Raw genomic sequence first — 17,725 nt, 5'->3', positions numbered from 1 at the left:
CTTCTGTGGAGCAAATCTGCAAGTCGGCCACTTGGTCCTCATTGCATACCTTTTCCAAATTCTACAAATTTGATTCTTTTGCCTCAGCTGAGGCTTCCTTTGGGAGAAAAGTTCTTCAAGCGGTGGTGCCTTCTGTTTAGGTCTGCCTGTCATGTTCTCCCTCCCTTCCATTCTGTGTCCTCTAGCTTGGGTATTGGTTCCCACTAGTAATTGAAATGAATTTGTGGACTCTCCATGCCAATGGAAAGAAAACAAAATGTATGCTTACCTGATAAATGTATTTCTTTCCTGGCATGGAGAGTCTATGACCTGCCCTTATTTTGAGTTAAGACTGCTTTTTTTAGATAAACCTCAGGCACCTCTATACCCTTGTATCATCTTCTCTTTCCATTTTCCTTCGGCCGAATGACTGGGGATTATGGGTAATGGAAGTGATACTTAACAGCTCTGCTGGGGTGTTCTTTGCCTCCTTCTGCTGGCCAAGAGTTGAATTCCCACTAGTAATTGGAATGGATTTGTGGACTCTCCATGCCACGAAAGAAAGACATTTATCAGGTAAGCATACATTTTGTTATTTTGGATAATTTCGTTTATTATTTTTTGTCATTTTAGATTTTTTTTTTAATTTTCGTAATGTTAGTGGTTTTTTTTTTTTTTTTTGGTAATGTTAGATTATTTTTAATTTTCATAATTTGTGTTTTGTTTTTTTTAATGTTAGGTTTTTAATTTTTTTTTCGTAGTGTTTGGATTTTTTAATATTACAATTTATTTTTTTTATTTTAATTTTATTTTTTTTAAATAGTAATGTTAGGTTAAAGGGACACTGAGCCCAAATTGTTTCTTTCGTGATTCAGATAGAGCATGCAATTTTAAGCAACTTTCTAATTTACTCCTATTATCAATGTTTCTTTGTTCTCTTGCTATCTTTATTTGAGAAAGAAGGCATCTAAGCTTTTTTTTGGTTTAGAACTCTGGACAGCATTTTTTATTGGTGGATGAATTTATCCACCAATCAGCAAGGACAACCCAGGTTGTTCACCAAAAATGGGCTGGCATCTAAACTTACATTCTTGCATTTCAAATAAAGATACCAAGAGAATAAAGAAAATTTGATAATAGGAGTAAATTAGAAAGTTGCTTAAAATTTCATGCTCTATCTGAATCACGAAAGAAAAAATTTGGGTTCAGTGTCCCTTTAATTTATAGTTTAATCTTAGGTTAGTTTTTTTCACAGGTAATTTTTTTATTTATTTTAAGATAGTTATATTGTAAGTTTAATTTAAAGTTAGGGGGTGTTAGGTTTAGGGGTTAATAGTTTAATTTAGTGTTTTGCGATTTAGGAGGCGGGCGGTTTAGGGGTTAATATGTTTATTTAGTGTTGACAAAGTGGGGGTCTGCGGTTTAGGGGTTATTATGTTTCGCTTTAATAAGTTTAATATAGTATTTGTGATGCGGGGGATGGCGGTTTAGGGGTTAATATGTAGTTTATGGGTGTTAGTGTACTTTGTAAAATTTTTGTTATGAGTTTTGTGAAACACTTTTTTTTCCCGCAAAATCCATAACTACTGGTCTCAGTTTGCAGAATGGATCACGGTGGTATAAGCTATAACGCTAGCGTTATAGCCGGACCGCACAACCTGTAATATGGGAGACCTCAAAATTCCACACTCAAAAGTCATTTTTTGACTGCGGAATAGAGAGTTGCGTAAAGGCTAAAATGCTAGTGACTTGTAATACCGCTGTGACTTGTAATACGGGAGACCTGCATATTCTGCGCACAATGGCCAATTTTTCAGCGGTATAGCCGTAACGCAACACTTGTAATCTTGCTGTGTATTTGTATTAATATATGTGTGAAGGTTATTTATTTATTAGCCAGAAATAGATACTTGTCACAGCTGAATATACACCACTACCCCTGTCATTATGGGACCACAAGTAATTACAGGAGACTATGTGGCACATTATTAGAAAGCTATATACAGTCTATAATGAATAAAGGCCCTTTTAAGTCTTCTGTTTAGTGGAATTGAACATAACACACACTAATGACACAGGGCTACCATGAGCCTAACATTTATTTGACATACAAAGGTTTATTCTCTCCCTCAGTCTTTTCCAGAAACTAAAGACACTTCACCAAGTCAGCTGATCACAGTGAGAAGTCAAGGTAACCACATTCCTTGTGTAAACGTTAAATAGCATTCCTTATTGTAATGAAGTCAAAATGCCGACTATCCATTTTATTTACAACCAATAAATGCATAACCACTTGTCACTGTACTCTGTGTAGCGCCAGTTGTACAAGGACCAGGGTTCAGACCCTTACCGTGTACCCTGGTTATTTGTCCGATGGCTGGTTTCTAATATTTCACATAAGGCCACAGAAATGATGAATAAGCATTTGACTTGAATCAAATCATATGGAGAAATTGTTGCCGATAGCGAATAGCATCATAAAAGTCTAATCATGCAACATATTATTTAATGCACATATGTCTGTATTCACAGCTGGCAGAGTATCTGCAGTAATTATATAGATTAATGGACATTAGTGATACAGTTTTAGCTGAAACACATTGTACAATATGGGTCAGATTACAAGCAGCGTGCTAAATAACTTTTTTGCCCACGAGCTGACTGCGCTCAAAATCAAATTTTAACACAGCCTGGTTAGCACCCCTATTACTAGTTGAAAGTTAAAAGTTAGCGCAAGAGCAAAAGTCTGATGCGCGCTAAATTCGGATATCGCAACCACGTTGACCTCCTATAGGCTTCAAAGGGGCATTCTGTTAAAAAAAAAACACCCAACAGTTATCGCCCGCGCACTAACCCGACACCACATTAGACCAACAGTTCTAAAGCCCAAAGGTAGTTATGAATACTGTTACATTCCAATGTTCTTCACATAGAAGAAAATGTTCTGTTTATTTTTAAATATATATTTATATATATGATTATTTTTTTGTAAAATATAGATTTATACCTATATATTTATATTAATATATACAGGGATAGATAGATAGATAGATAGATAGATAGATAGATAGATAGATGAAGAAATATATATTTAAAAATAAAAAAGAACACTATCTTCTAAATGTTTAGATTCAAAACAATAAAACACATTAAAAATATTAAAATTGAATAAAGTTATTTCATGTTTCAGGGTATTTAACTGAAAATACACATTTATACTCACATACACATATTTGAGCACAGATTTTGTTTGTGCTTGAGCGCAACTATTTACTTTCACTTTGTAATATGGGCATTAATGCGGCTGTGGAATTGCTTATTGCGTCTTGTGCTAACTTTAGCACGCCACTTGTAACCTAGCCCTATATCAGTATGTAAGAATTGCACAGTATAACTGACAGAAACTCTCACTGTCTGACATCTAACACTGGCTGTTGCTTTTGATGTTTCTAGCTGATTTTGCCAATCTTTATGAGCGGGCACTGACTCCTGAGCCACACCCTTCACCTCCCCAGGCTAAACCAAAGAGAGATGCGCAGGACTGGGAGCAAATCAGGTAGGTTGTATCAGCTGGTTGCTGCTGGAGTCATACTGTGAAACACAGGGCTTATATTGACCTTCTGATCTATTCTGTAAATCCACACACAGAGATTATTATGTACAGTGCACCCAGTAGCTCATGTAAATGACCACATTCTGTACATCAGGCACTGGGTTTGTAAGTAAGTTGTACTCATGTTGCACCAAAAAAAAATAATAATGAATGCATATGAAGGTAACCGTCTTCCTCCTATAAATAATGAAATACATTATTGTTACTGCACGACGTATAGAGTATAATTAACTATTTTTTTATTATCCAACAACTGAACAAGATAAAGATACTTTTGCATGAAAAAGGTTCATCTCTAATTTGTTAAATTTGCTCTCGAACTAGCAGAAAAAAAATACAAATTCCCAGGTTTTTTTTAAATTATTTTTTATTTATACAATTTTACAACTGTAAAATTCCATCAAAAATGTTGCAATATAAATTTGATATAGTTTGATAAAAACTCATCTACATGTTCCAGAAAAAAAAGCTATGGTTAAAAATGAAATCCATGTACTTAAGATAAAGGACCTGATGATCAAACACTTCCTGACGTGTAGAGAAATCTCACAAAATCTTTAGGGCATTTTTGTGCATTATATTGTGATTGTAGGTCACTCTCCTTGACACCCAGAACCTGCAAAGCAAGGTAAATGGCTCTCAAGCTAAAATCTGCCTTTATAAAATAGTTTGAGGACCTCACATTAATGAGGAGACATCTCATCATCTTACCAGAGACGAGACTTACATCATTGTCCCATTGTCTCTTACATTGCAATCTAACAAATCCAAACTCCTATATTTATCAAAAGGTTTCTTCCTACCAGTTTTATCTGCTAATATGTCACAATATTATTTAATAGAAAGATGTGGTCAAAATTCACAGAGATAGTTGGTTGAAGAAATAAAAGAGCAAAGTTTTACATAGTGACATAGTAGATGAGGTTGAAAGAAGACAGAAATCCATTGAGATCAAACCTATATAGATACTACCTGATTTACAATAAAAACCTGCATATTGAACTTAAATTTAACAAATAGAAATCCGACCCATTTACCACAACCAATCTTATTCTTGAATTCTGTTTTTTAGCTAGAAATGTATCTAAGCCATTTTTAAAAATATCTATGGTATTGACATTCACTACCTCCTTAGGCAAGGTGTTCCACAATTTGATTGTTCTTACAGTGAAAATAGATTTAGGTTGCTGGAGATTAAATCTCATTTCCACCAGCCATAAAGTGTGACCTCTTCTCACAAACAATTACCTTGGAATAAACATTTCTTCCGCTAACTCTGTATATGGGCCATGAATATATTTGTATAATGTAATAATATCACCTCTCAAGCACCTTTTAGCTAACCTCTCCTAACAGTTTAAATCCTCCAATCCCCTTAATAGTTGTATAATTGATCTCTGGAACTGCACTCCATATTCAAGTTGAGTTCATATCAGGGATTTATATAGTGACAGGATTATGCTTTCTTCTCTTGTATCGTTTTTTATAATTCATGCTAGTATCTTATTAGCCTTAGAAGCCACTGCCTTGAATTGCACACTCATTTTTAGCTTGTTATCTATAGCAGCAGTCGCCAACCGGTGGTCTGTGGACCACTGGTGATCCGCGATAAGATGTTGGTGGTCTGTGACACCATCAAGCAGGAATAAATCTCTGATGGTGTCACCCCTGTCGCATCGCAAATCCCTACAGTGCCTGGCTGGACATCAGTAAAAACCGACTGAGGAGGAATTAAATTACAATCTCCCTATGTATGTTGTGTAGTACTGCGCAACTTGCGTAGCTAGATTGTATTTTTAACTCCTCCTGCCCGGCGCGCTGCTCAAAAGAAGATGCTTCAATTCTAAAGCCAGCAGAGGTTGGTATAGTCTTGGCTTCAAATAGTGGAATTATAGTATATATAAAAAAATAAAATCTTAAAAAAATTAAAATATTTCTTATATTTCATTTATTTTCTTCCCTTTACCTGTCTCTTTGTAGTAGTTTTCCTAATTCCTTCAGATGGACTTACATCACTGTTTGTCTTCCTCCCCTCTATCTTCTTTTTTTTAATTAAATATGAATTATTTTTCATTCTAATAATTTTATTCCACCTGAATTCCAGTAATTGCCATCCAGCAGATTAGCCATATCCCACCAGTATTATAGTAATTGCCAGTAACATCATTCGGGGTTAGCTCACATCCATATTGAGAGATTTCTAAGATAAACTTAATTTTTGACTCCAGTGTCTGTCCATGATCATAAGTAGTTTTGAATAATTCCTAACCATGAAGGTAACTTGGAAGTCTTGTGGTCCTTTTAAACATAATTACCCCCCCACACACTTTCTGCCTCTCTGTTTGCAGCTCAAAAATTGGCACTCACCCTTCATCTGTCATTTAGAAGTATTCCCTCAGTTCTGTCATTCAGTTAGTTAAAGGGACACAGAATCCAAATTTTTTCTTTCGGGATTCAGATAGAGCATGACATTTTAAGCAACTTTCTAATTTACTCCTATTATCAAATTTTCTTCATTCTCTTGCCATCTTTATTTGAAATGCAAGAATGTAAGTTTAGATGACGGCCCATTTTTGGTGAACAACCTGGGTTGTTCTTGCTGATTGGTGGATAAGATCATTCACCAATAAAAAAGGGCTGTCCAGAGTTCTGAACAAAAAACCCCCAGCTTAGATGCATTCTTTTTTAAATAAAGATAGCAAGAGAACGAAGAAAAATTGATAACAGGAGTAAATTAGAAAGTTGCTTAAAATTGCATGCTCTATCTGAATCACGAAAGAAAAATTTGGATTCGGTGTCCCTTTAATTCCAAAAAAATAATTCTTAAAAATGTGTAATGCAATGGATGTTAGAGAAATACAGTTTTGATTGATAAATAATAAAGACTATTTAACATTCGGTCGCAACACAAAATGGAGAAAGGATATTTTAAACCAATGTCCCAAATGTTATATTTCAGACCCAGATTGAAATCATTATCTTTGAAATTGTTCCAAAATTGCCTATTTCTTGGGTAGGATTTCATATTTGTTATCAGCTGTCAGCAATAAGAAAATTAAACTATCATTACACAGAATATTTTAATATTTAAACTGATAGTATTTGTGCAAATGCAAAGACATGAATCACCAATATAATTTTATTAGCTCATAAATGACTTATTACTGGGGAAAGTTCCACCAATGAAATGCCTGAAGAATATAATTACAAATACAGTTACAGTAGTAGTCACTGACTGGTGGGCGACACCCACACGGATAGTCTGTTTTATTCATCACAGGGACATCTATCAAAACAAGGACTTTAATACATTTTGCAATAGATGTTTTTAAATAGAACAAAGAAGACTGAATGAGTGCCAGCCGGGTGACATTATAAATAGCCAGGGGCCATGGATAATTTGCAGTATTATAACACTGTCTGTTCTTTGTAAATGTAACTTAAGCTTTTCAAAGCACAAATTAATTGCATAATTTAACATAAATTGATTTAATGATAATTTGTGCAACAAACATTGAAAAGTTTAGCTTAAAGGGACATGAAACCCAAACATTTCCTTTCATGATTCAGAGCATACAATTTTAAAAGAACCTTCCAATGTATTTCTGTTATCAATTTTGCTTCATTCTTTTGGTATCTTTTATTAGAGGAGCAGCAAAACACTACTGGGAGCTAGCTGAGCACATCAGCAGCTAGTTCCCAGTTCAGCCTACCTAGGTATCATTTTTCAACAAATAATACCAAAAGAACAAAGCAAAATAGATAATAGAAGTAAATTGAAAAGTTATTTAAAATAGCTGCTCTATTTATTTTTATTTTTCTTCTCCCTCTCCTCCTTCCCTCCCCTTTCCGTATAGGAAATAAAAACTGTTCAGCAGTATCTAACAGATAACTAAGGCCATGTTCGATAACTATTTAATTTGGTTAAAGCTATGAGTCAGATCACGCTGATATTATTATTGTGATACTAAATTAACGATTATTAATTTAGTCTGTATTAACAATGTAGATAAGTCTCGATGTAAACAATGTTTATGTCTAATATGTGCCTTGCATGGCGTAAATCATTTGTTTGAACTTATTATGCTGAACAATAAAAAAATAGCTGCTTTATCTGAGTCACAAAAGAAAATGTTTTGGTTTGATTTCCCCTTTAGATCTAATCATCTAAAACAAACCCTACTAATAAGGAAATGAAAGTTCCATGTGCTTATTAGTTGTGACTCGTGAGGTTGTCAGTCAGTACTCAGTCACTAGCAGCAAATATAGTGTTAAGGGACAGTCACACAGGAGGGTACTTACACTATGAGAGGTGATGAGGGAGATCATTCTGTCTAAGTTAATATAATACGCATCATGCATGTAGAGTACTGCAAGGAGAAGAGTGTGTGTGCAAGCCTAGCCTATGTAGTGCTAGTGAATGGTTCATACATAATTGTGAACAGCTTTTGAATGTACTAACAGGTTCTTAACTTGTTAGATCTGTGTAATGTATTGCTTTAATTTACTGTATAATCCTAAGCAATGCACTGTTTGTACTCAGTCATCTGAGTTAGTTTAACAGTACCCTGTACATTTCATATGTATATGAAATAAGTGCACTTATATACTGAGCTTTTCATTTGGTTTCATTCACATTGGTTTTGTGTTAGTACAGGATAGTTTTGATAGGTTGTGTTTGACCTGTAATTTAGCAAAACAAAGTAACATTACAATAATTGTTATGCTATGTATAACATTGGCTGGCTTGCTTAGTGAAAATACATTAATAGTATTTATGTACCTATGTGTGTCTGCCTATCTGCCTCTGTGTTTGCTTATGTGTGCCTGTCTATCCCTGCCTCTGTGTTTACCTATGTGTGCCTGTCTTATCCCTGCCTCTGTGTTTGCTTATGTGTGCCTGTCTTATCCATGCCTCTGTGTTTGCTTATGTGTGCCTGTCTATCCCTGCCTCTGTGTTTGCTTATGTGTGCCTGTCTATCCCTGCCTCTGTGTTTGCTTATGTGTGCCTGTCTATCCCTGCCTCTGTGTTTGCTTATGTGTGCCTGTCTATCCCTGCCTCTGTGTTTGCTTATGTGTGCCTGTCTATCCCTGCATCTGTGTTTGCTTATGTGTGCCTGTCTATCCCTGCCTCTGTGTTTGCTTATGTGTGCCGGTCTATCCCTGCCTCTGTGTTTGCTTATGTGTGCCTGTCTATCCCTGCCTCTGTGTTTGCTTATGTGTGCCTGTCTATCCCTGCCTCTGTGTTTACCTATGTGTGCCTGTCTTATCCCTGCCTCTGTGTTTGCTTATGTGTGCCTGTCTATCCCTGCCTCTGTGTTTGCTTATGTGTGCCTGTCTATCCCTGCCTCTGTGTTTACCTATGTATGCCTGTCTATCCCTGCCTCTGTGTTTACCTATGTATGCCTATCTATCCCTGCCTCTGTGTTTACCTATGTATGCCTGCCTATCCCTGCCTCTGTGTTTAACTATGTGTGCCTGTCTATCCCTGCCTCTGTGTTTGCTTATGTGTGCCTGTCTATCCCTGCCTCTGTGTTTGCTTATGTGTGCCTGTCTATCCCTGCCTCTGTGTTTACCTATGTGTGCCTGTCTATCCCTGCCTCTGTGTTTGCTTATGTGTGCCTGTCTATCCCTGCCTCTGTGTTTACCTATGTATGCCTGTCTATCCCTGCCTCTGTGTTTACCTATGTATGCCTATCTATCCCTGCCTCTGTGTTTACCTATGTATGCCTGCCTATCCCTGCCTCTGTGTTTAACTATGTGTGCCTGTCTATCCCTGCCTCTGTGTTTGCTTATGTGTGCCTGTCTATCCCTGCCTCTGTGTTTGCTTATGTGTGCCTGTCTATCCCTGCCTCTGTGTTTGCTTATGTGTGCCTGTCTATCCCTGCCTCTGTGTTTGCTTATGTGTGCCTGTCTATCCCTGCCTCTGTGTTTACCTATGTGTGCCTGTCTATCCCTGCCTCTGTGTTTGCTTATGTGTGCCTGTCTATCCCTGCCTCTGTGTTTGCTTATGTGTGCCTGTCTATCCCTGCCTCTGTGTTTGCTTATGTGTGCCTGTCTATCCCTGCCTCTGTGTTTGCTTATGTGTGCCTGTCTATCCCTGCCTCTGTGTTTGCTTATGTGTGCCTGTCTATCCCTGCCTCTGTGTTTGCTTATGTGTGCCTGTCTATCCCTGCCTCTGTGTTTGCTTATGTGTGCCTGCCTATCCCTGCCTCTGTGTTTAACTATGTGTGCCTGTCTATCCCTGCCTCTGTGTTTGCTTATGTGTGCCTGTCTATCCCTGCCTCTGTGTTTGCTTATGTGTGCCTGTCTATCCCTGCCTCTGTGTTTGCTTATGTGTGCCTGTCTATCCCTGCCTCTGTGTTTGCTTATGTGTGCCTGTCTATCCCTGCCTCTGTGTTTACCTATGTGTGCCTGTCTATCCCTGCCTCTGTGTTTGCTTATGTGTGCCTGTCTATCCCTGCCTCTGTGTTTGCTTATGTGTGCCTGTCTATCCCTGCCTCTGTGTTTGCTTATGTGTGCCTGTCTATCCCTGCCTCTGTGTTTGCTTATGTGTGCCTGTCTATCCCTGCCTCTGTGTTTACCTTTGTATCCGGCGCGCAGTTAACCCTTGAGCAGGAGCGTTAAATAACGCTCTACTTGTAATTTGGCCTTAAAGTGGTTTTGGGGAGAATACTGAGTATATTGTCCAATATAGAAATCCAAAATGCCTTATCCACTATTTTATGGAAAATCAGAAAATATCAAAGCGCCAGCTGACCGGCAGGGTTCAAAATATAAAACCAAATCCTTTACAACTTGATATAGATAAAGAATTTTAATTAAAACAATCTTCTAGACACAGCTTTTAAAACAGCTTGTAAAACAATTCTTAAAACGGTTTAAAACAGTCTTCTGAACACAAATAGTGTTTCTTGGACAAATGTCATACAAATTAGGTGTACATACAGTTGGTTATCTTACATGGATCCACATATTACATTTAGCAATTTTAATAAAAACACTCAGAATAGACAATAAAACAAACAGTCCTATAACAGTGTCAACTGCTATAGTGTTCACACAGTTTGAACCAGACCGGTTATTGGTAAATCTAATGTGGTTATCTTAAATGTTGCTTTTGTATGAGCTGGGCGGGTTACCTGCTAAAGTCTCCACACAGTTAGAACCAGAGCGGTAATATCTATCTGGAACTATAATGCCGTTTTCTTGTGTAATTACTAAACGGGTTAAGAATTGGGTTGTGGCCCCAACCCGTAATGATTCCTTGTGTGCTGTGAGCTGAAAACAGATGACCGATCTACTGTACCTCACATGAGGTTCAGTGACCGTTTTCCGCTAGCGGAATAGGATGAATATTTGTGCTAGATACACGCAGACTATGTGAAGGTAAAAACAAAATGTTGGCTTGTGAAATGAAAAAATCAAATGAAAAAATTCGATTGGTGCTCCTTATACAGTCCCAAATACAAAAATTTAAAAAATTAGTGAAAATGAGAAAACACTGTTAAACGATACTTCAAACCAAAAATTCAAAAATAAGCGGTTGAGAAAAATGCGAATGAAAAAAACACAACATAAAAACAAAGATAGTCTCCCAAATGATTACGTGTTTATCAGTGAGATGTGCAAATCAATAAAGGCCGATTCCTCAAATATCACTAGTGACCAGCATGATTACAGCCGAAAAAACAAACATAAATAGGTGTTAGAAAATTAAGTCAATAGTCAATAATAAAGTGCTCCAGGAGAAAAATATTCCTCTTTCTGTGGTTAAACAGTCTATGTGAAGTATTATTGCCTGTAGCGGGGATTGGGCTTGAACGTCAATAGACAATTAACAGCTCCAGCGTTACCCAGGTGTATAATCCTTCTGCCGAAAGAAATAATAATAGTGCAGATTGTTTTTTAAACAGATGTATAAATTGGATTGCTACTCACCAGTCGACGCGTTTCGGTCAAACATAGACCTTTTTCAAGACCGAATTTTTTAATTTTTGGTTTGAAGTATCGTTTAACAGTGTTTTCTCATTTTCACTAATTTTTTAAATTTTTGTATTTGGGACTGTATAAGGAGCACCAATCAATTTTTTTCATTTGATTTTTTCATTTCACTAGCCAACATTTTGTTTTTACCTTCACATAGTCTGCGTGTATCTAGCACAAATATTCATCCTATTCCGCTAGCGGAAAACGGTCACTGAACCTCATGTGAGGTACAGTAGATCGGTCATCTGTTTTCAGCTCACAGCACACAAGGAATCATTATGGGTTGGGGCCACAACCCAATTCTTAACCCGTTTAGTAATTACACAAGAAAACTGCATTATAGTTTCAGATAGATATTACCGCTCTGGTTCTAAATGTGTGGAGACTTTAGCAGGTAACCCGCCCAGCTCATACAAAAGCAACATTTAAGATAACCACATTAGATTTACCAATAACTGGTCTGGTTCAAACTGTGTGATAACTATAGCAGTTGACACTGTTATAGGACTGTTTGTTTTATTGTCTATTCTGAGTGTTTTTATTAAAATTGCTAAATGTAATATGTGGATCCATGTAAGATAACCAACTGTATGTACACCTAATTTGTATGACATTTGTCTAAGAAACACTATTTGTGTTCAGAAGACTGTTTTAAACTGTTTTAAGAATTGTTTTACAAGCTGTTTTAAAAGCTGTGTCTAGAAGATTGTTTTAAATAAAATTCTTTATCTATATCAAGTTGTAAAGGATTTGGTTTTATATTTTGAACCCTGCCAGTCAGCTGGCGCTTTGATATTTTCTGATTTTCCATAAACGTTTCTGACCACTAGGGGTCATTCATCAGAGCTAAGGGTCCTTTTAAGTAGTAGGCGCTAAGTGAATACTTCCATTTGTATTATCCACTATTTTACTACTATGCTTAAAACAATGCAGGGTGGAGGGTAACATCACTACCGGTAGGCAGCTTATGTCATTCTTTTAGGTCTCATCAGTAAAGTGCTGGTGGCTTGAAGACGCTTGGAGTGTGTTTTTTTTTTAGTTATTCACTGTACAGGAATCTAACACCACATAGACTGTTAGTATTGACAGCGCTGTGAGACTTTAGCAGGAAGCTGTGCTCATTATAGCATCCAGGATGTCCCCTTAATGTTCATATTGTGACCCTTCTGTCCTTATGCAGACAGAATGCAGAGTCTCAGGTATCTCTCTGTCCTTATGCAGACAGAATGCAGAGTCTTGGGTATCGCTCTGTCCTTATGCAGACAGAATGAAGAGTCTCAGGTATCTCTCTTTCATTATGCAGACAGAATGCAGAGTCTCAGGTATTTCACTGTCCTTATGCAGACAGAATGCAGAGTCTCAGGTATTTCACTGTCCTTATGCAGACAGAATGCAGAGTCTCAGGTATCTCACTGTCCTTATGCAGACAGAATGCAGAGTCTCAGGTATCTCACTGTCCTTTTGCAGACAGAATGCAGAGTCTCAGGTATCTCTCTGTCCTTTTGCAGACAGAATGCAGAGTCTCAGGTATCTCTCTGTCCTTATGCAGACAGAATGCAGAGTCTCAGGTATCTCGTTGTCCTTATGCAGACCGAATGCAGAGTCTCAGGTATCTCTCTGTCCTTATGCAGACAGAATGCAGAGTCTCAGGTATCTCTCTGTCCTTATGCAGACAGAATGCAGAGTCTCGGGTATCTCTCTGTCCTTATGCAGACAGAATGCAGAGTCTCAGGTATCTCGTTGTCCTTATGCAGACCGAATGCAGAGTCTCAGGTATCTCTCTGTCCTTATGCAGACAGAATGCAGAGTCTCAGGTATCTCTCTGTCCTTATGCAGACAGAATGCAGAGTCTCGGGTATCTCTCTGTCCTTATGCAGACAGAATGCAGAGTCTCAGGTATCTCGTTGTCCTTATGCAGACCGAATGCAGAGTCTCAGGTATCTCTCTGTCCTTATGCAGACCGAATGCAGAGTCTCAGGTATCTCTCTGTCCTTATGCAGACAGAATGCAGAGTCTCAGGTATCTCTCTGTCTGTATGCAGACAGAATGCAGAGTCTCAGGTATCTCTCTGTCCTTATGCAGACAGAATGCAGAGTCTCAGGTATCTCTCTGTCCTTATGCAGACAGAATGAAGAGTCTCAGGTATCTCTCTGTCCTTATGCAGACAGAATGCAGAGTCTCAGGTATCTCTCTGTCCTTATGCAGACAGAATGCAGAGTCTCAGGTATCTCTCTGTCCTTATGCAGACAGAATGCAGAGTCTCAGGTATCTCTCTGTCTGTATGCAGACAGAATGCAGAGTCTCAGGTATCTCTCTGTCCTTATGCAGACAGAATGCAGAGTCTCAGGTATCTCTCTGTCCTTATGCAGACAGAATGAAGAGTCTCAGGTATCTCTCTGTCCTTATGCAGACAGAATGCAGAGTCTCAGGTATCTATCTGTCCTTATGCAGACAGAATGCAGAGTCTCAGGTATCTCGCTGTCCTTATGCAGACAGAATGCAGAGTCTCGGGTATCTCTCTGTCCTTATGCAGACAGAATGCAGAGTCTCAGGTATTTCTCTGTCCTTATGCAGACAGAATGCAGAGCCTCAGGTATCTCTCTGTCCTTATGCAGACCGAATGCAGAGTCTCAGGTATCTCTCTGTCCTTATGCAGACAGAATGCAGAGTCTCAGGTATCTCTCTGTCCTTATGCAGACAGAATGCAGAGTCTCAGGTATCTCTCTGTCCTTATGCAGACAGAATGCAGAGTCTCAGGTATCTCGTTGTCCTTATGCAGACCGAATGCAGAGTCTCAGGTATCTCTCTGTCCTTATGCAGACAGAATGCAGAGTCTCAGGTATCTCTCTGTCCTTATGCAGACAGAATGCAGAGTCTCAGGTATCTCTTTGTCCTTATGCAGACAGAATGCAGAGTCTCAGGTATCTCTTTGTCCTTATGCAGACATAATGCAGAGTCTCAGGTATCTCTCTGTCTGTATGCAGACAGAATGCAGAGTCTCAGGTATCTCTCTGTCATTATGCAGACAGAATGCAGAGTCTCAGGTATCTCTCTGTCCTTATGCAGACAGAATGCAGAGTCTCAGGTATCTCTCTGTCCTTATGCAGACAGAATGCAGAGTCTCAGGTATCTCTCTGTCCTTATGCAGACCGAATGCAGAGTCTCAGGTATCTCTCTGTCCTTATGCAGACAGAATGCAGAGTCTTGGGTATCGCTCTGTCCTTATGCAGACAGAATGCAGAGTCTCAGGTATCTCTCTGTCCTTATGCAGACCGAATGCAGAGTCTCAGGTATCTCTCTGTCCTTATGCAGACAGAATGCAGAGTCTCAGGTATCTCGTTGTCCTTATGCAGACCGAATGCAGAGTCTCAGGTATCTCGCTGTCCTTATGCAGACAGAATGCAGAGTCTCAGGTATCTCGCTGTCATTATGCAGACAGAATGCAGAGTCTCAGGTATCTCTCTGTCCTTTTGCAGACAGAATGCAGAGTCTCAGGTATCTCTCTGTCCTTATGCAGACAGAATGCAGAGTCTCAGGTATCTCGTTGTCCTTATGCAGACCGAATGCAGAGTCTCAGGTATCTCTCTGTCCTTATGCAGACCGAATGCAGAGTCTCAGGTATCTCTCTGTCCTTATGCAGACAGAATGCAGAGTCTCAGGTATCTCTCTGTCCTTATGCAGACAGAATGCAGAGTCTCAGGTATCTCGTTGTCCTTATGCAGACCGAATGCAGAGTCTCAGGTATCTCTCTGTCCTTATGCAGACCGAATGCAGAGTCTCAGGTATCTCTCTGTCCTTATGCAGACAGAATGCAGAGTCTCAGGTATCTCGCTGTCATTATGCAGACAGAATGCAGAGTCTCAGGTATCTCTCTGTCCTTATGCAGACAGAATGCAGAGTCTCAGGTATCTCTCTGTCATTATGCAGACAGCATTCAGAGTCTCAGGTATCTCTCTGTCCTTAAGCAGACAGAAGGCAGAGTCTCATGTATCTCTCTGTCCTTATGCAGACAGAATGCAGAGTCTCAGGTATCTCTCTGTCCTTATGCAGACAGAATGCAGAGTCTCAGGTATCTCTCTGTCCTTATGCAGACAGAATGCTGAGTCTCGGGTATCTCTCTGTCCTTATGCAGACAGAATGCAGAGTCTTAGGTATCTCTCTGTCCTCATCAGACAGAATGCAGAGTCTCAGGTATATCTCTGTCCTTATGCAGACTGAATGCAGAGTCTCAGGTATCTCTCTGTCCTTATGCAGACTGAATGCAGAGTCTCAGGTATCTCTCTGTCCTTATGCAGACCGAATGCAGAGTCTCAGGTATCTCTCTGTCCTTATGCAGACAGAATGCAGAGTCTCGGGTTTCTCTTGTTAAGTGTATCCAGTCCACGGATCATCCATTACTTATGGGATATATTCTCCTTCCCAACAGGAAGTTGCAAGAGTCCACCCACAGCAAAGCTGCTATATACCTCCTCCCCTAACTGCCATTACCAGTCATTCTCTTGCAAGTCTCAACATAGATAGGAGGTCATGAGAGTCTGTGGTTTTTTATACTTAGTTTATTTCTTCAATCAAAAGTTTGTTATTTTTAAATGGCACCGGAGTGTGCTGTTTATCTCAGGCAGTATTTGGAAGAAGAATCTGCCTGCGTTTTTTCTATGATCTTAGCAGACGTAACTAAGATCCAGTTGCTGTTCTCACACATTCTGAGGAGTAAGGTACTTCAGAGGGGGAATGGCGTGCAGGTTTTCCTGCAAATAAGGTATGTGCAGTAAAATATTTTTCTAAGGAATGGAATTGACTAAGAAAATACTGCTGATACCGAAGTAATGTAAGTACAGCCTTTAAATGCAGTGAAAGCGACTGGTACCAGGCTGATTGATAGAGATATATGCTAAGGTATGTGCAGTAATATATTTTTCTAAGGAATGGAATTGACTAAGAAAATACTGCTGATACCGAAGTAATGTAAGTAAAGCCTTAAATGCAGTGATAGCGACTGGATCAGGCTTATTAATAGACATACATACTCTTATAAGAATGTGTTTTAAAACGTTTGCTGGCATGTTTAATCGTTTTTTAACATATGTTTGGTGATAAAACTTATTGGGGCCTAATTTTTCCACATGGCTGGCTTAAATTTTGCATATAAACAGTTATAGGGAAGGTAATCCACAGCTCAGCTGTGGCAGTTTTGTTGTGTCTGTTTAAAAAAATGTCGTTTTTTTTTGTTTTGTTTTTATCTGTTTTTTGCATTAAGGGGTTAATCATCCATTTGCAAGTGGGTGCAATGCTCTGTTAACTTATTACATGTACTGTAAAAATTTCGTTTGATTTACTGCCTTTTTCACTGTTTTTCAAATTTTGACAAAATTTGTTTCTCTTAAAGGCACAGTAACGTTTGTTATATTTGCTTGTTAACTTGATTTAAAGTGTTTTCCAAGCTTACTAGTCTCTTTATTAGTTCTAACATGTCTAACATAGAGGAGGCTCTGTGTTTATTATGTTTAAAGCCATGGTGGAACCCCATTTTAGAATGTGTACCAGATGTACTGATTTCATGTTAAACAATAAAGATCATTTTTTGTATTTAAAAACATTATCACCAGAGGATTCTGTCGAGGGGGAAGTTATGCCGACTAACTCTCCCCACGTGTCAGACCCTTTGACTCCCGCTTTAGGGACTCACGCTCAAATGGCGCCAAGTACATCAAGGGCACCCATAGCGTTTATTTTACCAGAGGATTCTGTCGAGGGGGAAGTTATGCCGACTAACTCTCCCCACGTGTCAGACCCTTTGACTCCCGCTCCAGGGACTCCCGCTCAAATGGCGCCAAGTATATCAATGGCGCCCATAGCGTTTATTTTACAAGACATGGCAAAGGTTGTGTATAATACACTGGCAGCAGTATTAGTCAGACTACCTGAAATTAAAGGAAAGCAAAACAGCTCTGGGGGTAGATACAGAGCATACAGACGCTTTAAGAACCATGTCTGATACTACCTCACAATATGCTTAGTCTGTGGGTGATATTTGTGACTCAGGGAAGATGATTTAACCTGATTCTGATATTTCTACATTTAAAATTTATGCTTGAGAACCTCCACTTGTTGCTCAAGGAGGCTTTAGCTGCTCTGAATGAATGT

General features: G+C 38.7%; 1 protein-coding gene across 1 annotated transcript in view; it reads left to right on the top strand.

Annotated features, from left to right (window-relative positions):
- Nucleotides 1-17,725, top strand: part of SPAG17 (sperm associated antigen 17) — a 783,114-nt gene that overhangs the window by 636,792 nt on the left and 128,597 nt on the right. The window contains exons 37-38 of the mRNA XM_053705129.1: nucleotides 2,113-2,170; nucleotides 3,433-3,535. Coding sequence (XP_053561104.1) covers nucleotides 2,113-2,170; nucleotides 3,433-3,535 — 161 coding nt within the window. The remainder of the gene's footprint in view (nucleotides 1-2,112; nucleotides 2,171-3,432; nucleotides 3,536-17,725) is intronic.

Source organism: Bombina bombina, chromosome 3 (assembly GCF_027579735.1).
Source record: "Bombina bombina isolate aBomBom1 chromosome 3, aBomBom1.pri, whole genome shotgun sequence".
Classification (NCBI taxonomy): Eukaryota; Metazoa; Chordata; class Amphibia; order Anura; family Bombinatoridae; genus Bombina; species Bombina bombina.
Note: the sequence above shows the minus strand (reverse complement) of the source record. Positions and strands in the feature narration are given on the sequence as shown.